General features: G+C 33.4%; 1 protein-coding gene across 3 annotated transcripts; it reads left to right on the top strand.

Moving 5' to 3' along the window:
* Positions 1-1,634: 1,634 nt before the first annotated feature.
* Positions 1,635-11,978, top strand: LOC114712648 (cell division control protein 2 homolog). 3 transcript variants are annotated; one of them, XM_028897198.1, is made up of 9 exons: positions 1,635-1,747; positions 1,839-1,876; positions 1,970-2,154; positions 3,090-3,210; positions 5,710-5,883; positions 7,983-8,146; positions 9,914-10,001; positions 10,092-10,145; positions 11,564-11,978. In XM_028897198.1, the coding sequence occupies exons 2-9, from the start codon at positions 1,868-1,870 to the stop codon at positions 11,651-11,653; spliced, it is 885 nt and encodes a 294-aa protein (XP_028753031.1). In that variant the 5' UTR covers positions 1,635-1,747; positions 1,839-1,867; the 3' UTR covers positions 11,654-11,978. The 3 variants fall into 3 exon arrangements, with proteins under 3 accessions (XP_028753031.1, XP_028753032.1, XP_028753033.1); XM_028897199.1 differs by having other exon boundaries at positions 1,745-1,876; XM_028897200.1 differs by lacking the exons at positions 1,635-1,747; positions 1,839-1,876 and having other exon boundaries at positions 1,895-2,154.
* Positions 11,979-27,039: the final 15,061 nt, after the last annotated feature.

Raw genomic sequence — 27,039 nt, 5'->3', positions numbered from 1 at the left:
AAGCAAAAGGATGGAGCCTAAATAAAGATATATGTCTCCAGAATCCCTGTGTGGATAGGCAAATCAAAATTGAATGGATAGCCCCTGTTGGAAATGCTATTAAAATAAATGTTAACTGTGCCATCAACACTTCGAAGGGACTTGCAGCTATTGCGGTGCTGGTTTGAGATTGTAATGGTTTTCTTGGGGATGGTGTGGAGAGGAAAATTAATGCTCAAAACGTGTTGTTCGCTGAGGGTGCTGCACTTCAAGAGGCTTTTGATTATGTTATTCAAAATGATCTGGATGAAGTTATCTTTGAGTGAGACAATGAGACTCTAGTGGATTGTGTAAACAATTGCTCCTCTTTACCTGATTGGAGAAGTCAAATCATCCTTGAGAACCTTGGTTTTTCAAGGAACCATTCCTGTGTACGGATTTCGCATGAAGCTAACTTGACTACGGACCAGATTGCTGGATGCTTCCTGGCTGGCTCATGTCCCTCCGATTGGGTCTCCAAACCACATCCTGCTCTGCGGCATCTTCTTGACCTTGATGGTAGTAATATTCCTAGGTCAGTTTGGTTCGGGAAAAATGAGAAAAGGGGAGGGAAGGAAAAAATTTAATAAGCTCTGTTTAAAAAATTTAAAAAATTAAATTAAAAGTTTTTAATTAATTTTTATTACCCTTTTATATTACTTCTTTTTTTTAATTAAAATTTTAAGATCCCACTTTCCTAAGTTTTTAAATAGAGCTCATTCAAACTTTTCTTTTCTTTTCCTTCCCCCGTTTCCTTCATACCAAGCAGTACTTAAAGATTGTGGCTTGTGGCTTTATTATGTTTTTTTAGTCAAAAAGTGTCTTTATTTTGTTACTTTTATGCTTTTTGATAGGGACGGGACAATGTTTTAGTCCCGTATCCTGTCCCGTCCCGGTTCTGCCCCATGAGACGGGACGGGACGTCCCGTTCCCTCTTTTTTCTTTTAAAAAATACTATAATTTTTCATATGAAATTTTTTTATGTTATAATGTTTATTTTTTATTGGGCTTCTAAAGATAAAAACGTTATAAAAAATATTATGTAGAAAACTCAATTATATAGTATAAAAAAGGTGTAAAAACAATACTGTAAAAAAAAATACGGTAAAAGAAACACTATATAATAGCTTTATGAATTATTTTATTGAGGAATGAGATATTGTTAAGATGATACTACAACTTAAGAGCTAAAAATTACTATAAAAATAATTATTATTATTAAGAAGTAAATTGAATAATCTAATAATAATTATTAATAAATGATTTTTTTTAAAAAAAATATCCCGGGACGGGACAACCCTGTCCCTCGTCTCGTCCTGTCTTATACTTGTCCCGTCCTGAATTTTTTTTTTGTTCCGTCCCGAACTCATTGGAACCGACACGGAACGACCGAGACGGGACAAATTGAACATCCCTACTTTTTGATATCTTTGTAAATGTTATTTTTTTTATAGTAATAAATTTTGTTCGTGGCAGAGGACAAAAACATCGTAAAATCACTACAATTTTAAATTTTCATTTCTCTTTCCCTATTTTAAAAGTTAATTTATTAATTAAAAATGAAAAAGAAAAAGAAAAAGAAAAAAGCTTTCATCCGAAGCCATTTGAGAAGCAAGCAAACAAAGTGAATCCCACGAGACGCAAGTCTCTAGCCTGAAAGGACGTTGGCGGCGAGAGGCAGTGGAACAACTGTTACTCACACTGCAGACTCCCTCCTTTTTCGGCGCCGGTAACTTGCTACTTCTTCCACGTCCACTTTAATGCTACTTTCTTCACCGATTTCTCTGTTAATCTTTGTTCATTTCTCTCTCTGGTGTTAGAACTTCGCCGCGAACTCTGAGCTTGTTTCATGGAACAGGTTAGCATAATGTACTGAACGTCGAGTTCAGTTTTGTGTTTCTCTTCGAATATCTGCGGATTCTATCTCTATTTTTTTCCTCTGATTATCAAGTACGAGAAAGTTGAGAAGATTGGTGAAGGCACCTATGGTGTGGTTTACAAGGCTCGTGATCGCGTCACACATCAAACCATAGCATTGAAGAAAATTCGACTGGAGCAGGACGATGAGGGAGTGCCTAGCACGGCGATTCGAGAGATTTCGCTCTTGAAAGAAATGCAGCATAGGAATATTGTAAGGTATACTTGCGTCTGAGTCTTTTTAATTTCGGTAATTCACCTTGATCCATGAGATAGTTCATATTATAGTATACTTACAACTTACATATAAGTCATTTATTGCCTGGTAATATGTTCTTTTACTGAATTATTTTGTGCATCCACTGGTTGTCAGTTATGACATTGATGCGTCAAGCAAGAACATTTTCTCTGGGGACCGTGAGAAAACTGTGAATGTTCAAAGTGAGCTTGACCATGAGGATCGTTTTACGGTGTCTATGGTGAATCAATGCTGCGGTAGTTAGGAATTCAGCTAATATATCCATTATAATCGTGGATATGTCCAGGACATTTTATAAGCTGATACTTAATGTGGCATCAAGATATTACTGTCATCGTTTGATTCGTATTTATAACTCGGCGTTCATCTGTTGACAACCTGTTTTCGATTTGGTATACTGGTGACTGTTGTGAATTGCTCGTGTAGGTGGAAGTAGATTTCAAAAATGATGTTTACACCAAGTTCATTATTTTGTTGACCAAAAGATTATTTTGTTGCCTTATTGTGCACAATGCATATCTGATGCTTATACGTGACATGACGCTTCATGTTGCATTTAAACACTATCACATGACACTTAGTCTTGAATGGATGGATCTATGTGGTTATTGGTTTTTTGTCAAATGGTTTTCCCACATCCCACTTATGATGATCCCATTTAAGCAACATAAATTCTATTCAGGTTGTTTTGAAGGGCTATATAGAAGACACACTTTAATGATGTTATGCTGAGCTCTGAAAAATAAGACAGGATAGCCCAACTAGAATCTTACAATTTTCACCATATAAGATTTCGTCTTAAATTTGTTGCTTCAGTAAATTGCTGCCCTATTGTTCTTCTACCTTCTCAGCCATTTCCATGTTGGCATATGCTTGATGGCTATGTGAATGACAGGTTACAGGATGTAGTACACAGTGAGAAGAGTTTGTATCTGGTTTTTGAGCACCTGGACTTAGATCTGAAGAAGCACATGGATTCATCTCCTGATTTTGCTAAAGATCATCGACAAATAAAAGTGTGTAACTACTTTATTATATTTGGATGTGATTGAGCTTTGTATGACTAAGTTAATGATTACTCTAATTATAGGTTTGGAACTCACTCAGAAAATGAAAATATGTAATGTTTTGTCTAGGAAATTAAATTAGCAAGAAATGTTTTGGCTTTTCTTTTCTTGTGTTTCGATATAACAAATGAAGGGAAAAACGAGCGCAGATTCATAAAGTTTTGTGATGAATGACTTGGTTTTATGGATATTACCTGATTGGTATTATTTTGTGTAAAAGTGTACTGTTTCTAAAGTTTGGCCAACTGGCCATTGGCATTTTAAATGAAATGTTATTGTAATTTGTTAATTTCTGATGAGAGGCGAATTCAAGTGGAACTCTTAAAGGATTAGGGGTAAGTAGAGGATTGGGAGTGTATGATTATAGGGAGTCATACCTAGTTATTATTACTTAGTCATCCTTTATTATAATCTGGAACAATTTATGTTGTAGTTAATCTTTATTTTCATGTTATCATGAATAAAAGAAGAGAGGGCCTGCCACAATGTAAGTTTTACGTGAGCAAGCCATATTTTTTCCTGCTCTTCTCTCAAAATATACATGATAGCAAACTTGGTTTGAGAGAAAACTATACCTTGAATAGCTTATATTGGAGCTCCAAGTAATTCTTTGATCAGGTTCCAGTACTGCTTTTGACCTAAAGCTTGTTAATCAGGGGTATAAGTGTTAGTTGCTCTGTTTATTTAAAGTTGTCTATTGGTTAAGCTCGTCACTTGATTGAGCTTTGCGGATTGTTGTTTTGACTGCGAATTGCTGACTGAAGCAGGTGACACAATTTTGTTATTATTGTTTGACATTATAAAACAACATGGTGAGTTGTAAACTTCTTTACTGGATTTGTGTGGTACCGGGTACCTCAATGAGGAAACCAAGAAAACCCAAGAAACGGAACTAGCTGAGTACTCCTTAGGTGAACTAGATCAAAGTCTTTCGGAAACTGTGTCATTGTGATTAGATCCTGTGGCTGAGATTAGCAGCTAGGAGAGTGTTGAGTAGGTAACACATGGGAAATAGGTTGAAGAATTCTGGATCTGTGGCTTATCTACTAGGGACATTGTCAGAGCCAGTACTAGCTAATGTTAAGTTTTTAAGGGTGTGTTTGGATTAGCAGGGGCAAAAGTAACTTTTATTTCATCTGACTTTTGCAAAAGTTAATTAGGGTAAAAGTCAGTTAGTATATGGTTGGATTGGTTTTTTATAAAAGTCAGTTTGTTAAATTGAAACTTGTTTGGATAAATAATGAAAAAGTAAGTTTACATGTAAAATAATTGAAAAAGCCATGAATTTTATGGCATATATCTCGTATATATAATTTGATAAATTTAAGAAAAATAATAAATTAAACTAAAAATTATAAAAATAAGAAGAGTTAATACATATTTATATTGTTTATATATAATGTCAATTAAAATTAGCACACAAAATTTATTAATGGGAAAATTTTGAAAATTCATTTTAGTTAGTTAAATATGTTTAATGAATAAATATGAATATAAACTAAATTTATATAATTTTAAAATTAAATTTATAAAAATAAAAATGGCCATGGATGCACAAAGTAGGAACTCCTTGTTGAAATAATTTTCCTCTCTTTCGCTGCAAAAACTAGAAGAAGAAGAGAGAGAAGGGTAAAAAAGTGAGCCTTAAATGCTGTGTAATGAAGAAGAGAGGGAAGGGTAATTGCAGATGGGCTTTTCCACCGCTCAACACAGTAATTTCTAGCTTCTCACCATGCTGAGCTTTTGCTGCGAAAGCTAGATGGGAAAGAAGCCAACCCAAACAACCTTTTCTCTCCCAATAATTCTTCAACCTGCGTTTTACAATTTCCCATGCACATTTTCCCCTCAAAACGGAGATCCAAACAGATTCTAAGTTGCTGCATAGTGTCTAGTTGTTCTCGTCTAGATGCATTTTCATTTTTAAATTGTTTGCCTTATGCAGCTGTCCCAGTATTGATATATTTTCTTGTTCAATTTTGGGTGCAGTGTTCAGTTTTCTAATCTAGAATCCAGATGTGTTTTCATATTTAATTTTAATATTAGTTGTAACAAGCTGCAGCATGTGTTGATCTTACGCTTAGTGGGAGTATTCAGAAGTCTATGCAAGGGAAACTCCTAAAGGATTAGGGTCTTATGATTATCTAGAGGTTTATTATTAACATAATCTAGAGTCTTAATTCTTTATCATCTAGAAGTTTATCTTGTAGTTAATTCCTCACTTCAATTGAATTATTATTATTATACATAAAAAGAAGAGAGGGACTACAACACTGTGCGTGCATGCGTGAGAGAGAGAGTGAGAGAGTTCTGTCTGTGTAAGCTTCTTCATTCACGATATTTCTGTTCTTCATTAGTGTTATGAACATTGATTGAACAACAAAAATACTAATCTTGGCTTAAAGGACCAGCTTTATTTGAAGTTGAGTGGGTTAATTATTTGTTCTGCAGATGTTTCTATATCAAATTCTGTGTGGCATTGCTTACTGTCATTCACATAGGGTTCTTCATAGAGACTTGAAACCACAGAATTTGTTGATAGATCGCCGCAATAATTCAGTAAAGCTTGCAGATTTTGGATTGGCCAGGGCATTTGGCATTCCTGTCAAGACATTTACACATGAGGTTTGACTATGTTCCACCGTATCTATGCTTTTTTTTCATCTATGTAGACATTGGTTGGTTAGATTTAAAATTCTTGGGCAAGCCCATAAGGGAAAATTGTCTGATAAACCAAGAGTTGAAATCCTAAGAGATGCCAAATAAATTACCATCTCCCAAAGATGGTGCGGAGAACAAGTCTCTGGTTGAAACCCTGCCTGTATTTAGTTCTCATCATAAAAAGCTACAAGCCAACGGATATGTCATACTGCCAGAGGATCGTGTTCCTTTATCTTGCCTAAGCCTTTTCTAAATTCAGTGCTGAGAAGTGACCTAAAAGAGGCTGAAAACTTCACTTCTCATAAAAATCCCAACAAGACGTTGTTCATGCTGTCATCCTGCAATGGGGAAATCTGGAACGCATAATGAAAAAATTGAGAGAGATTATTTTGTAATAGTGGCTGTCAAAAGTCCTAGTTTAAGTGAAGCTGAATTATAAACTGCTATGAGTTATGTCTTTTACTAATCGTTAAGAAAATAGTTAGGCTTATAAAGAAGCACTTAAAGTTTATCATTTATGGGAAAAACTAGTTAAGAGAGTGGAAGGCAATAGCATATACAGTTATTCATAAATTCATGATGTGGTTGTAAACTAATAAGGATCTAAAAATAGAGAAACTTAGTTCAAAGCCATACAATAGATGGGCTTGATGTTGAGAAAGATAAGGGAGCTGAGGGAGACAAGAGGAAGAAGGGGATAGGCTTGCTTTTGTGATTGAAGATCTTGGTATGGAGTACTCCTTTTAGAGAGAGATATGGAGGTAGGGATGGTTTCTGCTAATTGGTGAACTACTTGTTGCAAATAAGGGGAGCGGAAGCTTGCTGAAAGGTGGAATTTGAAGCAGATTGTAGAGGACTTGCTTGTTGCAGAGATATTGCAAGGGGGGATGGGTGATCTAACCTAAACAAAGGTGACTGTTTTGAAGTTTGATTGTAATGATTTCTCACTTTTAAGCTAGGTTGGCTAAGAATCAGAGAAAGGAAAGAGCTGGTGAAACTAAAATTGAGAACATTGGAAGTTGACTTCATTTTCTAGTCTTAACTCTTAAACTTGTCTGAGATAACTTGTCAATATGCTGACTTCCACAATAATTTGAAGAGATAAATGAATGATATGGCAGTATGTATTTCACATAGTGTGCAAACTGAATTGGTTCGATGTTGTTACCATTGCTTACATTAGTAATAGCATTGTGATATTTGCAGTTCTCTTTTCCATTTTTTTGCCCAGGGATGACCTTAATGACATGGTTCTACCATCTGTGGATAGTTACTCTCCCACTCCTTCAAGCCGGAAGATATGCTACATTTAAATCCATTTTGTCCAAGATACCTCCACATAGTTGAATTAGATTTAGGTCTTGTTTATCATGGACTTCGAGGAATTAGATCTACTGTTCATGGCTTATAAACATTGTGGCTTGATATATACTTTATATTTCATATTGATAATTATTTCTCCAAGATTATGTAAGATAACGAATTTTTATTTTTTAGAAAATTTTATTTGAATACATGAAAAAAAAATTAAATGGCAAAAACAAAAAATGCATTCACAAAATAGTTTTTAAAGTAAATTTAACCAATTAAAAGTTAATTAAGTAACTATTAATATTAACATGGAAATTAATATTTTAATCCGTGTAATTACTAGCAAAAAAAAAAAAAGGAAAAAAGAATTGAATAAATCTTCTTTAATGTTTTGAAAATGTTTTTACAAATATATTATTTCAAAGTTACGTTTTCAGTTAAAGAAACCAATCTTATCTTTAGGGGCATTCTAGTCAAACAGATGGTTTCAGAATTAGATATATGTTTGTATATATTTATAAAAGAACGGGGGGCTGTATTTTGTTAGGAAAAGGAGAGTAATTTACTCCTAAAGTTATTGGATTGTATATTTACTAAATTGATAGATTGACAAAAATTGATATATAAGAATGTTATAGAGCCGGGGGGGGGGGGGTATCAGAATCCAGTGGCGAGAATTCATTACGGTGGCTTTGTGGTTATATTTGATTCAGTCATGTTTCTTCATATATAATATTGGTGGTTGTTTGCAGGTGGTGACACTATGGTACAGAGCTCCAGAAATATTGCTTGGATCTCGCCATTACTCGACCCCAGTGGATGTTTGGTCTGTGGGCTGTATATTTGCAGAGATGGTAAACCTAAGACCACTGTTTCCTGGAGACTCTGAGATTGATGAAATATTTAAAATATTCAGGTATAGGGTTTTTTATAATGACTTCTTACCATTTTTGTAGGGAAATTATATGAACACCTGTTTGCTTAGACCTTGGCATATGATGCCTTCTAGCAATTATTGACCACGTACGTGAATCCCTTAATAATCCCTAAACCGTGAGCAGCACACACACGGGAAATTCCCTTTTGTTAAGTGATCTCAAGGAATCATAGGATGATAATACCCTTTCCACATCAAAGAATCTCCTTTATGACCAGGCTAATGTAAACACTGATTCTTCTGTAAATGAGCCACTTTAAATTGGAAACTCTGTTAATGGAGCAAATGGTATTGTGCAAATGGGTTAAAATCCCAGCATATATATGATGCAAAACCGACTTAACACCCTTCAACTAATGCCAACAGAGGCATATGGTGGAGAGAAACAGAAACAGAGAGGGGGAGGAGAGAGATGAAGAACAAAATGGTGGGGGAAGACAGAACTTAGCGGGGGAAAGAGCAACCTGAATTCTCATAGACAGCAAATTATCATCCTTCAAACTCTTGTTACAAATGCTAACTGGTAGCTATTTATAAAGCCAGATTTCCTTCTCATGAAGGAAAGTCAAAAGATGTGTTGTAGGATTTTCTTCTTAGGAAGAAAACATTCAAAATAAAATAACACTAAAAGCATAAAGCGTACACATTATGCCAGTTGCTAAAATATATAAAAATGAAAACATAAAACATAAAAGTAAAATAGGTTTCCTTTTGTAGTAGGTTTTGTCGAGATATACTAATTCTGACGTCCTATCAATATGAAAGGCTCATGGTTGAATGGAGGTGGGCGCTTTTACGATGTGAATATGGAATCATTATCATGAGGCTTGCTGCTTGCTATTCTAGGAGGATTCTTATCCTCCCTCTTGTTACTTTCGTTTGTTTTTTTTATTTTTTTTGTTTTTGTTTTTGTTTTTCCTTTTTTTAAAGAATCTTAATGAATTCTTCTATTAATAAAACCATCTGCATGAGGGATGAAGCATGTTACTATAATTGTGGATGCTTTAGAGTATACATTGTTATTCCAACAACAACAACAAGCCTTAACCCCCTAAGTGGGATAAGCCTTATTCCATCTTGTTCTTTCTACCCTACGGATTCGTTCGTAGGTATGATTACTTTTTGTTGCATTATTATGAGAGGTCAAACCAATGAAATATTTTCATGGCTTAAAAGTATGGAGACCTTCATATCGCAGGGTACTGCAATCTACTACCTAAATTATCTCTTACGAAGTTTCAGTCTTTCATAACGAATGTCAAATCTTTATAATTTGCTTATTGCACTGTGACTTTCATTTAATAGGTCCTTATTGGTTATCAGTTACTGCTACAGCCCTGAGAGTTTTAGTTGAGGCAAGACGTTCAAAAAAGTTTACCTGGAGAACTTTACGACCCAAATTTGAAAATTTAGTGAATATTTTTGGGGCTATTATCCTGGCTGAGGTTGCTCTCAGTTCTGCTTGACTGGGGTCTTCCCGGTAATGGACATCTTGTGCGGAAAAGCATATATGACACCTTTGTCAGGCCAAAAGAAAAAAAATTAAAAAAATTAAAAAAAACAAAGTTAGGGCAAGGTTTGTGTCGTGATGTTTAGTAATATTTACTGACATATAAAAACTAGCCAAATATATTTGAAGTATTGAACAACTGTGAAAGGATTCAGAGAACTTTTGCACCAACTGTGCAGAATTACATAATAAAGTTTATGCATCTTCTAAATAAACGTGTTATTGCTTGTGTGAAGTATCATGGGTACACCAAATGTGGATATGTGGCCCGGAGTGATTTCATTGCCCGATTTTAAAACATCCTTTCCCAAGTGGCCGCCAAAGGTAATTAATTGTACGTGCTGCTGCTGTTATTATCTGCATTGTTAACTTGCATCAAGGACTATAGTTACTTTTTTTTTAAATACTGTGCAGGACCTGGCAACTGTTGTTCCAAATCTTGGGCCAGCTGGCATTGATCTTCTTTCTGTAAGTGCATCATCACTCAGATAATTATGGGAATAAAAATGGAACTAGATATTTTGTATTCAGTGCCATCAGTGGTTAGTTAAATTGCTTTCCATTCTACTGACACCTGAGAAACTAGGACAAAATTAGGTAAAGGAATAAAAAAGCAAAAATATGGGGACTACGTAAAAGATAGTATTGTCACAAGGGTTTACTTAAGCGAAACCAATATGATAATGATGAAATCTTGAAGGTCAGGATATTTTGGAAATGTTAACCAATGGAGAAATGGTGATGATGTGGACTTTTGATATGGTTACACTCCAATAGCTAGCTTTTAAGGTTGGAAAACTGAGAGCTAACCCCACAATAGAATTTGATAAGAACTCGCAGAATTATTTGAACATAGAAAGTGATGAGATAAGTCCCACGATGATTTTCAGTGCAAGTAGCGCAGCAATTATCACAAGCAGTGCGCCAGAGGAATAAGTACAGCAGCCGAAATACACATCTGCGGCAAATAACAAACACAGGCAGAAAACTCCTTAGCTTTTGAGAATTTAGAGTTTCTGCTTTCTCCCTGCACTCCTTCGGAATTTCCTTGCATCATCCACTCACTGATCACCCTGAAATATTCCATTGCTAACCATCTCTTCTACTTTTCCATTTCATCCCCGCTCATAAGATGCCTCACTCAGTTATCACATTCTTCCCTTTGCAGTGCTTCTTTAGACCTTCTAACGGTCCCTCCTTGTAGAATCTTCGGGAACACGTAGAATATGTCTAGACCCTATTTGTTAGTTCACCCTCCATTGGTCTATCTCCCTATTTTCTCTCTCCTAGAAGTTTCAAACATGGCCTTATATGAACCCCGTTATTATTGTGTGGGACTCAAGTTTCACAACTTGCAATAAGCGATAATATGTCCCCATGTTTCACGTATCCTATACCACATTTGAAAGTGAGAGAAAACAAAAGTGGAGGATAGTGAAAGGCCCCAATACCACTGATTTGAGCCTTTAGGAGAGCCATACTCCCATTAACCAAAAGAACCAACACAAAAGGCAGCTTCTACTAAAGGTTCGTATCAGCTGAGTGTAGGTCAAAAAATTCCTTTCTTTGATATTTATAGGTTAGTTCATTTGGTATGTTTCTTCCAGTTATCCCTGGTAGTGATTTAACTTCTTTGTAGCAGATTTGCTTCTGCTGTATGGTGAGATTATTACACACACACACACACACACACACACAACAAAAATTTTGTTTTTACCATCCGCTGAGGTTACTCATTCGTTATTATATACTCCTGTTCAATTCATTTTGTGCATGGAAGTTTCATCCAAGTCAGATATAAACAAATAATTGTCATCTCAATCCTTTAAATTATATCCTTTGAACTTTGTCTACAAATTGTTAAAGTGCGTAAAATCTTATTTCAGAACATGCTATGCTTGGATCCCAGCAAAAGAATTACAGCCAGGAATGCTCTTGAGCATGAGTACTTTAAGGACATCAAATTTGTACCCTAATCCCTTGTTCTTCGTGGCAAGGATGTCTATAGAAACATAGCATGAGTAGATTGTTTGGGTTTTGATTGTGCCTTGCTTTTTCTTCTATAGTGATTGAACTTGGTCATTGTTCATATATTTGCTCTTAAATTTGTTGTACATTCAACTGAGTGTCGTTCATCATACTGGTCACCCCTTCACGTCTGGGGATTACTACAGCTTGGAGGCAAGTTTCTTGTTTGCTTGCTTGTGGATAGGGCTATATGACCCCATGGGACATTAGAATTCTGATGTAGTGCTTTTGCAATCCTACATGGCACATCTCCAACTATTTTTTCCCCATAAATGTTTTGGCAAATACCGTTAACTTAGGTTTAAATATGGCTTTTGTTTCTCTAGTTCCTTGAAAATTTTAAAGGAGGAATGATCCCAAAAGTTCAATTGAATAACGAGGTCTTGAAAAGTTTTGTTAAAAGATGAAATGCAAATATTGACGTTGATAATTGCATATATAGAATTCAGTTGCAAACTATTAGAGATGACCTATGAGATTCAAATGTCTAATTTGTAATAAGGATTCTCATATTACTAATTGTCTTGAATTGATATTTGTAACTTATTTTTTACTTAAATTTTTTAGAATTTAAATGTCATGAAAATTTTCTTTTAAGACCTAAATGTTACTTCTCCCAAATCTTAAATTGTCCATCAAGACTAAGGACCCAAGCATTTTTCACCAATGCTGTAAAACCATCCGGTTATTTTCCTTGTGCCACATCTCCATCCAAAATGGTCCAAACATGAATTATTGTTCGGTAAGTGGGTGATTATTACACCAAATTGTTAGAATTAGGATTAAGTTTTGGATGGATTTTTGAAGAAATAACAAAATTGCATTAGAGAGGGAGAGAGAGAGAGAGAAACATCCGTGAGCCAATTGAGAAAAAGAGATTTTATGGAGTTGGAGAGATCAAAAGTGTGATTAAATCATTCATTCAAACTAAAGCATCATTGATCATTATTTTTAAAATGGAATTGGTGATGTTACTCTAATTTGATATGGAACATATAAAGAATAGACAGTGTAAACTTGAAGCTGAGAAATATGCTAGTTTTTGAGTGTTAAGGCCCATAAACTTATATTACCTCCAGTCTTTAATATAAGATCTTATTTGATTTTTAGTTTAGTTTTAAATATAAAACCTCAATTTACTTTGTCTTTCATATTTATGAATTTTTTCCTTAAGTTCTAATATTGGTAGTTATAGCCAATATACTTGATTAGCAAAGATATTTTAGGAAAGATAACACATTTATTATAAATAACTAACCTAATGTATTTTTTAATCTCCTCAAATTAGTCAATTAGTACTTATAATTAGGATTGGAAGTAGTATTATATAGGATGCTTAAAGCCTTATGTTTATTATATAGAGAAAACATTGTAGAGTTCCAAGAAAGGAATATAATAACTAAAATTTCGCATAAAATGACAAAATAATCATAAGGCTTATCTGTACTGAATATGGATCGTCTATGTACTTACCCCAAGTTTTGGCACTTTAGACAATGGTAAATCTTTTTTTGAAATTTGAGATTTCCTCCTTTTGCTTTTTGGCCTCTAATTAGAATTGGCAGCTGTAAGAATATTTGTGTCATCATATGTTGCTATGGGGGCATGAGACATGGACAATTGTGTTGCAAGTCTCATGCTACTTGCATAGATTTTCTTGAGAAAACAGTCTATATCGGTGATTCATAATTACCATAAAATAGTTAGATTGTAGTACATGGATGTGTACAAGATAATCCACCTAGCTTTCATACTGAGCAAGTGCATTGATGCTAACCAATATCAACATTAAGATAAATGATACCAATATTATAAGTAGTTTGTATTGCAATCTACTTATCTCCATAATATTGTGCAAGCATATTTTCAACTCTCGCTACTTGCTCCATTAACTTTCACTATCAAGCATCATACAACTCTTTTTTTTTTTTTTTTTGAGCTGAAAGCATCATACAACTCTAGAAGATTAGTTTTGATAGTATCCCATAGATCTTGCTTAAAACCCATCATTCTGTATTCCATTGAGTTTCAACTCAGTTTGACAGATGAGCAGGGCATGCTCTTCGCCCAAACGGCACCATTGAGGCCCACTTTTTTTTTTTGGGCCCCTTAAAAAGGAAGTTATTAGTGTTTATTTTTATTTATTTGGGCTAAGCCATATTAGTACTTTGAAATATTTTTTAGCAGCATCTAATATTTTAAATTAATTAATTTTTAGTGTATCCATCGCCTTACAATATATTTTCAGGAGGACTCAATATCCTAAATTCATTATTTTATAGCACATTCAATATCCTGAAATATTTTTTCAACAGCATATAGCATGCTAAATTAATTATTTTTTAGTGCATTTAGTATTTTACAGTTTTCTTCAGGAGTACCCAGTATCTTGTATTGATTTAATTTTTAGTGCATTTGGATACTAGGTGCACAAAAAATTAATTAATATAGAATACTTGATGCTACTAAGAAAATATTAACTGAAAAAAAATACTCTAAATGCACTAAAAATTTGTTAATTTGTGATACTGAGTGCTACTAGAAAAATATTTTAGAATTCTAAATATAGCTTAACCAAAATAAACAAATAAAAAAAAAAAATGGTATCCCATTTCCAACGGTGCTTGGGGGATGAGCATTCCAATGTGATAACTGCGGAGACAACATTCTTGGATTTCATTACAACATTAAATCCATGCACATGCCTTGCGAAGTAAATGGGCCAAGCCTGCTTATTTAAAGCCTAATAGGCTTGCCTATCTAAATTTTATAACATATGCGTACAGATATAAATATAAGAGAAAATTACACTGAGATCCCAAAAAAAAAAAAACAATAAAAAAATCCTGCAAATTAGTTAAAACTCCTTAATATGAAAAGACTTGATAGCCCTTAATAATATTCACCCAAGAGATGCTCCATTTCTCCATTCTCTATCAGTGAATGGTAAAACCGACACCCTCCATGATCTCATAGAAGCCCTATTCCCATTTTCTACGTATAACATTTCAATTCCTTTGAATTTCAGCAATGTTTCTTCTCCCTTTACTTCCAATTTCTGGTTCGAAATCTCTCCTCTCATGGTGGGTGTTCATTGTTCGTCCTCCTTGTGCAATTTCATCCATGGATCTTATGAAGCATCTTCATCTCCACCCAAATTTGGTTATTTTCTCTGGTAAGAAGTCAGTCTGTCTTAGTTCACTTCCTATGCTTGTTGGTGGCTACTCTGCCATTTTTAACCTTCTCTGCTTACTGGTCATTACTCTGAAATTTTATGACGCGTGGTTCACGTTTGATGATATGGAAAAGCTTGAAGTTAGTTGTGGTTGGTGGAAAGAAGAAACTAGAAAAAGAATAATTTATCAGAGAAATGCAAGTGTCTATATTATTGTGTTCCTTACTTCGAAAGGGATCAGTCCCTATTGTCTTGGATTTAGTTGTTTAATGGTTTGAGTCTTTGCTCCATGGAATAGAAATGAATATATGAAATGTAAATATATATATGTGTATATTAACTAGTTTCAATGTGCATTTGGTAAACTATGAACTAAAAGAACTGAATTGGTATTTGTCTTTGTCAAAGAGTTATATCTGAGTAAGCGGCTTCAGTTATGATATTTTATTATTTTGCAATAAATGTCTCGGTTATGTGATTGAACCCAATTCTTCTACGTATTTTCATATCATTTTCAGGGTTTTTATCAGGGTTAGTGGGCCTTTTAGTGATAATTATGATTAATTTAGATCAAGAGTCTTTGCTTTGAAATAGTATCTTTTTGAGGATAAAATTATCGTAATTAGTTATTAATTGTATTCAATTAATTTCTAGGACAATTAATGCTTCAAATTATTACTTTTTATTGCAAGACACTTAAGAATTAGTGCCATGATTAAAGACCAAGGGATTATACAACACAAGATCCAAAATATTGCTTCTGGAACTCCTTGTCGCGGCCAAGATATTCTGTGCTGTAGCCAAAGTGTGAAAATGTCTATTCTGGAAATCTTTGTTGTGGCTAAGAAATTTTGCACTACGATGCAAGTATGAAAATGTACAACAGTGTTTTATTCAGGACATCTTTGCCATGACGCAAAAATTTTAGGTCGCGACAAAGTCCTCGTATCAGTAATGCCAGATTCGGGTCAGAACATGAAAATAGAGCATCTACTCATATGATCGGACCCAGATAGACCCCTTAAACTCTTGGAAACCCTATTTTCAAAAAGAGACTCCATCCTCTCATCTCTAACACCTCTATTCTCTCATCTTCTTGTCTCTCCATCTCCATCTTCTTCCCCATCAATTTCTTGTATCTTTTCCTTTATTCCATCTCATTCTTCTACGCTCCCAATTGCTATGGCTGACAAATTCACTCCGGTTGGAGTTGCTCTTGAAGCTATGGAGGGCTAGGATTTTTCAACTCTTGAAAATGGTGGAGTGGCATGAGTTTTCAAGCTTTAAAGAGGGGTTTAACTTCAATCTTTAGTTTTTAACTATGTATTTATGGCTTCCTAGGTCTAAGATTTGTAAATTCTTAGTTAGACACTTGGATTATTGCTGTAATTATTGTTTAATGATTTATCATTTGTAGTTTGAATTGGTCAATGTTGAATTTTGTGCTTCAATATATATAGTTACATATATGTTTCTTTAGAACCCTCTTGATTCTCTCTATTTTGCATGGTTATATTTTGATATTAAGTTAATTTTGGGTTACATCGAACCAATTGTATTGATCATTCTTAAATTGCTCATTAGGAAAGCTTAACAATGTTTTCATTAATGAGGTTCATTGATTTAAACAATGGACTCAATGGTCATTGAGGTTGTTATTCAAAAACACCTAATGATTTTATGAAACTCCCAATATCTTAAGTAAACTATGATTGCCATTAAAACCATTTTCAAGAGGTTTCCTATCATCCATTTCTATTCCATCATCATTTTATCCAAAAATCTAAAAATATAGTAGTTTAGGTTTATTTTCATTGCATATACTTTAGTCATAATTCAATTTAAATCTTTAAAACCTAGACCTCTTTCATTGCATTGTATGACATTTAGTCTAGCTTAGGTTATCAATAAAAGCTCCCAAAAGTGAACACGACCTAAGTTATATTATTATGCTACAATCCTTACAATTTGATAAATTCTTTGACAAACCCCAAGGCGATATAGGATAAGGTCTTCATTACTATGAATGTGCACTATAATTGTTTAGATATATCAATTACTACTACAGAAACTAGATGTGCCGCCACTTGCTATATATTTTGTTTTGATATATTGATTTTTGATGCTTTACACCCCTGTTTAGATTAGTTTTCTTCGTCTGAAAAGATGACACTATTATGACACATTCTATAGAAAACTAAAAAAAGATTATATGTCTCATTTTACTTTAAAATCATCCCTTCCTTACAAAAGACACTTCTAATGCAAATGTCTATATTATTGTGTTCGTTACTTCGAAAAACACTTTCGAATAGTGGAATATGAATTATGAGTCAACTTAATCATGAATGATATTGTTTTGTTTTGATTTGTAAATTCATAATTCCTTGTCACTCGAGTAAGTGGCTCCATATTCCTCTATCACTTTTTGTGCCTTTTTGTAAGTTAACTTTAATTTTAAATTTTATTATTAATGCAGAACAGGAAAGACATAAAACTTTGATGCATATTAATATAGGGCAAAGAAAATTGTTATGAGTATTTTGGTTGATCATGTATATTTGTGTAATGAATTCCTCTTTACTAGCTTCTTGAGAGCTTGGGTGATTTTGCCCCAGTAGCTTCTTGGAATTTTAGATAAACTATGGAGCAAGAGAGCAATGAAGCATTTGGAGTGATATATTATGGCTCAGCAATCATCTAGACTTCAACACTTGCTTACTATCTTGGATAATATCAAAGCAATGGGACAAGATAGATGAGCATAGTCTAAGAGTGAATAACATAGATGCCTAACTTATGACCTATTTTTTGTAACTAGGAATTAGTTTCTCTGTAATTTCATTGACAAGACAGTGCAACATTGGATTTTTTGTATGGCCAATGTAGATATGATATACTTTTTATTTGTATAAACAATTTGATCAAGAATAAAATGACAGTTTTAGAAAATTGTGTTAGTATCTAACCACTATTGATGAGTTAGTACCATGACAATGACAAGTTCGGGGGCCAGTAATTGTAACATGTTAGTTGATATTGACAAATCATTTTATAATATCATCAATGCTTGGACAAAAAAGTAATGGATTTCTTTCAAAATTCACAACTAGGTATGATAGAAGTACATTTGTGAAATTTATAGATGTATATAAAGTTATAAATAAAAATTGACAATAATATGATATGTTACATTCTAATATGTAGTTAGTTGTCATTAGCTGCATCCTTACTTGTCAATACTCCCACTTTTACTTATCAATGGTGGTATTGTTACTTGTTAATTTATCTGCTGATTAAATATGGTATTTTTGAGAAAAAAAAAGTGAGTTGAAGTTACATAAAATGTAGTAATACTTTTTGCTTATAATATGATATAATATTGTGATTGAAAATGAAATATCACCGATGTGAAGTCATTTATCATTAGCTACACCCTTGCCTGTTAATGGTTGCACGCTCACATGTTAATGGTGGCACTATCATTAGTCAATTTTGCTACTAATATATCTTATTTTGATAAGTATTTTGATTTTATCTTATTTCCAGGTGTATTCCAAATTCTTTGTTTACAAACAATATAATATGAAAATAGGTAGGAGTTATTTCTATTACATATTTTGTTGGAGCATTTAAAATGTCACAACCTGAAAAATTCATCCCAGTATTGTGAGTTAAAAATCTTGTGGTGTGCCAATATAGAAAGTAGATAGAAGAACAAAATAACTTTTGATGTGAAACCCCAATAGGATTTGGATTGATAATTTTAGAATTATCAGTCTAGAAAGGACGAAATAGAAAAATTTAGGAAAAATTCTAAAAGTTTTTTGAAAAATAATAAAAAGATAAATTAGAGGTTTTGGAATCTCAATGGAGGTCCTAAAGGTGAAAATGGTGTGAAAATAAATTATTACGGAATTTCTTGAAAACTGAGGTTTTTCAGGAAAAATAGTGAAAATTGGGTGAAAATAATTATTATAATTATTTAGAGGCCTCAATAATTTTAGAAAAAAATGTGAAATAATTATATAAATATTTATTAAAATTTATAAAATTGGTTTTAGACTCTAAAAGTACAGGAATTTATTTTAGAAAATTTATTTCCAACAATCTTATCAATAAAGTCCTATTAGGGGAAAATTCAAAATAAATAGTTAGAGGTAGAGAAAAATTCTAAAATTTTTTAGATTATATTCTAATATTAAAATAGGATTTTTTTATGAAGAAAAATGTGATTTTGGAGGTCTATAAAAATTATGAAAAGTTACAAGTAAATAATAACCAACAAGCTTCAATATTGCTCGGAATTAATTTTTTTTTTTGCTGGGCTAAATTCTTGAAACTTTCCAGATCACAGTGGGGCCCCACATTGGCCCAAGAAAAGTCCAAAAATTCATGCAAAAGCTTGGCCCAATGATTAAATTGGATTTAAGCCCAATTTTCACATAAAAATCAATGGAATATTCTATGCATTTCACACATGATATGATCTAGAATTTTTAAGCATGTGATGGTAGCCAAGTATCCCCTTATGTGGCACTAAATCATGCCAATAATCAGGAGGGAAGGGGTCTAAATTTTGCTTATAAATACCCTTCTAAATACACTAAAATAGGCAAAAAATTGACAAAAGAGGGAAGGTGCTGTTCAATTGTCTTCTTGAGTTTTGAAGTTGGTCTTAGTTAGTACATTTGAACAAGGAATTACCAAGCTTTAGTCAAGGATTCATCAAGGTATGTTTGAGCTTTGTTTTGGTTAAGATTAAAGCTTGTTTTAGTTGAAAATTTGAGTTGTTTCCCAAGGGTAAGTGTTGCCATATTTCGATTAAAATGTCTATGCATTAAGGAAGGATAGAAGCCTTGAAAATGAGTTAGAATTATCATGGTTAAATGGTGTTTGGATTGATTTTGGAAGAAAACCAAGTTAAAGATCATATATATATATTTCAGCCAAGAGGTGTTTTATGGGTAGGAGTTTGTTTTGCTATGATTTGTTGATTCTAATGAGTTTAAAAGGTGTTTCTATGTAGAGAAATACCAAGAAAAGTATTTAAAATCATTGGAATGAAAAATAATATTTTTGAAAAAATATACACCGTATTCGGCCATGATGAAATGAAAGGAAAGGAGTGTGATTTTGATAAATTTGAATTGATATTTGGATTCTACATGAAAAATTATGTAGGAATGAGCCAAGAGATTATTGAAATCAAAGGATGAATAATTATGTTAAAAATCAAAGAAAAGGGAGATTAAGTAGGTTTAAGGTTAAGTGTTCATGTTCAAGCTTAAATGGTTGTTAATGTGGCTCGTAATTACAATTGAATTGATAGGTTTTTTGGAAAAAAATCAAGGAGAACATAAACCCTTTGAAAAGGCCAAATTGGCTTCTCTTTATTTGAAGCACTTAATTTCTGCAAAAAGAAAAAACAATAAAATTAATTAAATAAAATAATATTAGTTTTTGTAAGCCAAAGTCAATGATTAGAAAAAATTTACCCGAAACTCAAAGTCTAGTTGTGACGCCACAAATTTTCTCCAAGTTTCTAGCTCAAGAAAGGAGTATATGTCACATGGATCCTCATTCTGGTTGGCCCCTTGAATGTAGGTGCAAGTGAGAATTGTCTTAAAATCTTTCCACCGCTCACGTACTTAGTCTAACCAGCGCTTCCTCATCTTAGGGGTAGGAGGGACATCATAAGTTTGCTGTAAAATTTATGTGGAATCAAGTTAAACATAACAATTATAACTGTTTCGAATTACGAAAGTTATAAGGTTAAATAGCAATAAATCTTGCCAAATAGCTTCCTTTGTATTTTTTGGTACTTCTTTCCAGCTAGGATATAAAATGTCCACCTTGCTTCGTCCCAAAAGGCCTATATAGCTTATAAACTTATCTCTCTTTGGACTAACTAGATTTATATCATTATCAAAATCCACATGCTTTTTCTAAATATGCCCATTACGTACTGTAAGCTTTGGCATCCTTATGGTACCTCTATCCCTTTTTCTATTAGGTTCATCATTCCCTTAATCATTACCAGAATTGTCCTTTTTGTTCCTATTATTGTCCTCTATGTCCCTATTAAGAAGTAAAAGTGAAATAGGTTAGTAAATTATAGTAAAATGAATTTAAAAAGATAGAAAGTGAATACAAAATTTCATTATAGTTAGAGTCATTTAACCTTTTCATTAGGGGCTTATTTTATGCATTTTCCCATATCCCTTCACAATGATCATTTCTAACGGCGTATTCATTATCATCTAGCAAGTCCACTTCATCCATTATAGGTGGATTTGTTGTTGTGAAAGGTGGTGTTTTATCAAGATTCAAAGTTGGATCACCATTCTTTTGTTTTTTTACCTTGAAGTACAATAGACATTTTTTTTGTTTGCTGGATCAGTGACATAGAATATTTGTTTCACTTGGCTTACTAAAATGAATGGCTTATCTGCATAACCAACCCTTTGAAGATCAATTGAAGTAAATCCAAACTATTGATCAACTTCAATGCTATTATTATTGACCCACTTACACTTGAAGATAGGAACCTTGAAGTTGGTGTAACTTACCTCTCATATCTCTTCAACAACTCCATAATAAGTCATAGATGCCAATTTGGGATTTTAAACATTAGAGCTAGAAAAATACATCGCTTCAGCTATTACCATTATCCCACTATTCTGTATAGTATTTTTGTCATCTTGAGTCTTTGTATAGAAAGAATACCCATTTATATCATATCCACTCCAAGTGGTGGCATCAAATTGAGGCCCCCTAAGCTGACCATTTTATTGTATCAGACAAATTAATCTCTCTTAAGACCTTTTCATAGAACCATGCTATAAATGTCTTATTGTGCTCATTAGCGATATGTATATCACTTTTCTTTGGATATTTGTCCTTTAAGATCCTTTTATGTTCATCTAGGTACAATTGAACTTCTTCCATATTATTCAAAATGTATAAGTGCACTTGAAACACTTCTTCACATCCTATTCTCTTCACTTTGAGCCCTCGTGTTCCCTTACCTATCCTATTATCATGTCGAGACTACACCTCTACCCTAGCTAACTACCCTAGCTTCCTCAGCTATATACCTTTCAACAATTAATGCCTCAGGTCGAAAAGGATTCTTAGAATAACCTTTTAAGACTTTCATGCATCTTTCAAGTGGATACATCCACCTTAGATAAATAGGACTGCAGAGCCTTATCTCTCTTACTAAATGAACTATTAAATGCACTATGACATCAAATAATGTTGGAGGAAAGTATATCTCCAGTTGAGAGAGAATAACATACCCCTTATTCTCCAATTCATCTAACTTTCTTATGTCAACATTTTTCTCAACATGCATCACATCAAAACTGTGTCTGACATCAAGAATGTACCAATAAGAAAGATCAAAGAAAATGGACCTTTTCTTCCAAATGTTCTTCTCACCTGCGTTCCTCTTGTTTTTCCAAAGACAACATCATCAATTCTCTCCACCTTTTATAAACTTCATGTCCAGTTAAAGGCTTTGGAGCCATTCCATGTATGGTAAACCATTAAAAACTTTTTCAATCTACGGTATGGGTGGAACCAATCAAGAAACCCCCTATAACTGAGGTAAACTGTCTTCCTTCCATGCTTGAGTTGGTGAAAATGTGTGTTTGCTTTATATATAGGACATGCTTTATACCCTTTTACACTGTACCCTGGCAAATTTTCATAGGCAGGAAAGTCATTTATCATGGTGAAAATTATTGCACGCAGCTTAAAGGACTCCTGTTTATATGCATCAAATATATCCACACCTTTTTTCCCATAATTTCTTCAAATCCTCAATCAAAGGTGCTAAGTAGACATCAATATTGTTTCCTAACTGCTTTGGTCCTGAAATCATCATAGATAGTATCATATACTTGTGTTTCATGCACAACCAGGGAGGTGAGTTATAAATCACCAACAAAACTGGCTATGCACTATGTGTGCTATTCAGAGAGCCACAAGGATTGATTCCATCTGTACAAAGGCCAAGACGAAGGTTTCTTGGCTTACTACCGAATTCTGGAAACATTTTATCTATTTTCTTCCACTGCTGAGAATCCGTAGGATGCCAGAGATATGTTTCATCTGATATTCTCTCATCAAAATGCCATATCAACTTTTTAGTCTCCGTTGCATTAGAAAAAAGACGTTTAAATCATGGTATTATTGGAAGATACCATAATACCTTTAAAGGTTGCCCTTTAGCCATCTCATTAATAGTGCCATTACAACACGTGTTCTTCTTTACCTTGTATTGTGAGGTTTTACATTTTAGGCACTCACTTAGATCGACATATTTTTTTCTGTATAATATGTAATCATTAGGACATACATGTATCTTTTCATACCCCATACCTGTCTGAGACAATATTTTGTTTGCCTTATATATACTATTTGGAAGAACATTATCATATGGAAGCATATCACTTAGTAATTAAAGCAACTCTGTAAAACTTTTATCAGTCTACCCATTAATTGCCTTTAAATTGAATAATTTTAACATAACAGTCAACTGTGTATAATTAGAACACCTAAGGCATAATGCTATCTCCACATCACTCTGTAAGTTGTCATTTATACGTGATCATACAAAGAACTCTAATCCAACATCATGAATCATATCATCCATTCTATCATTAAAACTGTCACACCCTAAGTTTTGGGCCTAAGAATACACGGATTAGCCTAAGATAGGTAGGCTACTAAATCCCTATGAGCAGGAGTCCTAGAAATGTAAAAGGAATGTTGAAGGGTTTCAAGGACTAAGCTGTAAATAGAGAAAGTTCTAGGGACTAAAATGTAAAGAAAGTTAGAGGCTCTAGTGAAGTCTCAAGGCCCGGAATTGGAAAAAGAGGTTAGTTCAAACCAAAGGTTATGATAGAGGCCATAATAGGGTGATTTATGAGGTTTACTTGACCAGGGGCAAAACCGTAATTTTGAAAAGTTTCAGGCCAGGAATGGGTAAAAATGGAAGTAATACCCAAAAATTCTAGAAAATTCCTAAAAATGAAAAATGACATTTTAAGGCCTGTATAGGAGGAAAAATGACGAAAATGCTCTTGAGTTGACTTAAAAGGAATTTATAAGTTTATGGCTCAGTTTGAGATGTAGAGGTAGATTTAATTGTTTGAGCCATAAGGAAACCTTAGAAAATTATGGTAAAATGGGGATGTATGATCTAAGAGGCTATAGAATTTATAAAATTAGTCTCAATCCCAAAAGGCCAGCAGAATGGCTTTAACATTTTTTTAAGGCCAAAACTGCAGTTTATGGGTTTATTATGAGAAGTTTAAAAAGAAATACTTATGGTCTGAGTTATGATCTGAGAAAATTCATAGATTTTTTACAGAATTAAACAAATTTTATGGTATAAATAGATAAATTTTTGGAGTTTAGGATTGGACAAAATGCTCCAGTCAAATGTTAAATAATTAATGTCCCTTAATTAGGAGACAAAGTTAGAAAATATCTTTGATATTTTGAGGAAGACAAGTTCAACTTGAATTCTCTTCTTCTTTCCCATGTGCTTCATTTATGAGGGTGATGAGTCATCATATGAGTCACCAGAAGATATTTTATGGGCAGTAGAAAAATTAGAATGCAATACTGGTAAGTGTTAGATAGTTCCCTATCTACTCGGTAGAGCAAAATTTCTACTATGTGCCTTTTATTGGCCAATATCAATTATTAAAAATACCTAGAGATCTCAGAAAATTATGAGAAATTAAAGGAAATTAATCTAGGAATTATGGAGATTTATAAAATTATTTCCAACCCCAAATGATGAGGAGGTTAGCTTTAATTGAATTTAAAGCTAAATTAATATTGATAGATTGTCTGTTTTTACGGAAACGACAATTTCAAGAGTTATATGGGGAGAAAAATTATGAAATTAATCAAGAAAGTTTCCTTTACTGAGATATAATTAATGGTGATTTGATATAAAAATTTTGAGATACTAGAATTTTTCGGCTATCAGATAAAATAAACCAATATTATATTACGATTCAATAGACTGTTAGGACAACCGGGGTGGTAAAATTTTTGACAGAATGTCAAGGAGACATGTCACACCCAAATTGGCCAAGAAAGGGAAAAAGAAAATAAAAAGAAAAAGGAAAAGAAAATACTAAATCAAGTTAGATTAAAATTTAATTAAGGATAAGTAAAATGATTATGATTAAGTAATCTTCCGTAGGATCGTGACACGTGGCAAACATGGTTCATTGGATGGCTAGGATTTAGCCATCTATCTTTGAAAATTCAAAAGTTTCTAGAAGGGTAATTAGCCAAGTTAATCAAGGAATTAAAAGAGTTAACCTTGATTAAAGCCTAATTAATCTTAATGGATAAGAAAGATGACATAAGCCCTAATGACTCACCATCTAAGTGTCAACATATTAAGCCACATAGCCTAAGATTTGTACATGTGGAAAGAGATAAAAATTGAAGGGCTAAGATTAAGTCTTATGCAAGAAGGGCAAATGTGGAATTAATGAAAAAGAAAGCCTATAAATACCCCCTCCCACATGTTCATTTTGTGTGAAGCCTTTCAAGTAGGAAACCTCTTGTAAATTTTTGTTTAGAGAGAGAAAGAGAAGATTTTTAGTGAGAGAAAGTCATTTGGAAGCAAGGTAAGCTTCTACAACTCTCCTATTTCAAGTATAATAATGATATGTGGGTTTTGTGCTATTTTAATGATGATGGAAAGTCATTTTCCTAAGGGGAAGTGCTGTCCAAATTTTATCAAAATGATAGGAAATGGTTTAGATGAAGTATGGTTAAGATTAAGCATGGTTAAAGGTTAAGGATTAAGTGATTACATGTTAGTTTTGTTGAGAATCCTTTTCCCTATAATTATATATATGGTTCGGCCAAATTAAGAAATGTAGGAGGGAAGATGTTTCAATTCAATTTGGTGCTTCCAATGAGTTTAAATGATGATTTAGTGTAGGTATATACCAAGAAAGGGATGTTGGAAGCATTAAAAATTGAAATGAAAATTTTGAACCTATTTATCCCTATGGTTCGGCCAAGTCAAGTTCAATGGGAAGGGATTGGATTTTCATAAAACTAATATGATAAATGGATTCTACATGGAAAATTATGTAGAAAAGGCCCACGAAAGTTCAAAGATCAAAGCTAGAAAAATAAACCCTAAAAGTCAAGAAAAACGGGGTTTAAGGGGTTATGTTAAGTTATGGAGTTGAAGTAATGCTTAATGTTGTGTCATTGGTTGGCTATACAAAACAAAGGGGCAAAGATTTAGTCAAGAGAAAAGAGTTCAAGAGGAAGGAAAGCCAACAAGGTAGCTTTTGCATTCTATTGCTTGTTAGAGTTACTATACATTGTATGTTCATTGCTAGGTGTTATGATGTTATGCCATGATGCCTCCATGCATGTATACCTTGGTTTATGCAAGGTTGAGATGATATGTTATGTTTTTCCATGGCAAGTACATAATACTCAAGTATGTATGTATGCATGTAGCTTGAATTACATTGTGATGTGTAACCATAGTAATGTATGCAATGTACTACTAAGATTCCCCAAGAATCTTACCCCCATACTTAACAAACCCTAGGACCTTCAACTCCAAGAGCAGAGGAAAAGAAGTGGCTATAGTAGAGAGTTAAGTTTGCCTCAAGAAGAAGAAGAAGAATGAAGAAAAACCTTATGTTGGATGAATGTAATTAAGAGTATGCTTTAAGGTTTTAAGTTATGGATATATGCTAGCTTATGTGTTAATATGTGAAAGCATGCTAGTATTGTCCAATATGCATGATTATATGGTAAGAGAATTAGTATGCAAGTACTTGGTTAAGTAAGACAATTTATCTTTCCAAGGGGGATAAAAGTCAACATTATAGACCTAAACTTTGACCAAAGTCAAATTAAGCAATTGAGTGAGTATAGCCATGAGATTCAGTGAGCAAATAGATGAGATTTTTCTCTTTAAGATGAGAGTTGGTTCACCTGAACTTGATAACCACACAAGAAGTTATGCGTTTCTAAAGTTGGGCTAAAATAAGTGGAAAATGGAAAAATGACCATATGAACAGTAACTTTTCCAAGAAAAACTAGGCTCAAATTTTAAGGCAATCAGTCCGGAAACTATTTTGT

This window comes from Neltuma alba, unplaced genomic scaffold, assembly GCF_004799145.2.
Source record: "Neltuma alba isolate B1F8T4 unplaced genomic scaffold, ASM479914v2 tig00011386_pilon, whole genome shotgun sequence".
Classification (NCBI taxonomy): Eukaryota; Viridiplantae; Streptophyta; class Magnoliopsida; order Fabales; family Fabaceae; genus Neltuma; species Neltuma alba.
Note: the sequence above shows the minus strand (reverse complement) of the source record. Positions and strands in the feature narration are given on the sequence as shown.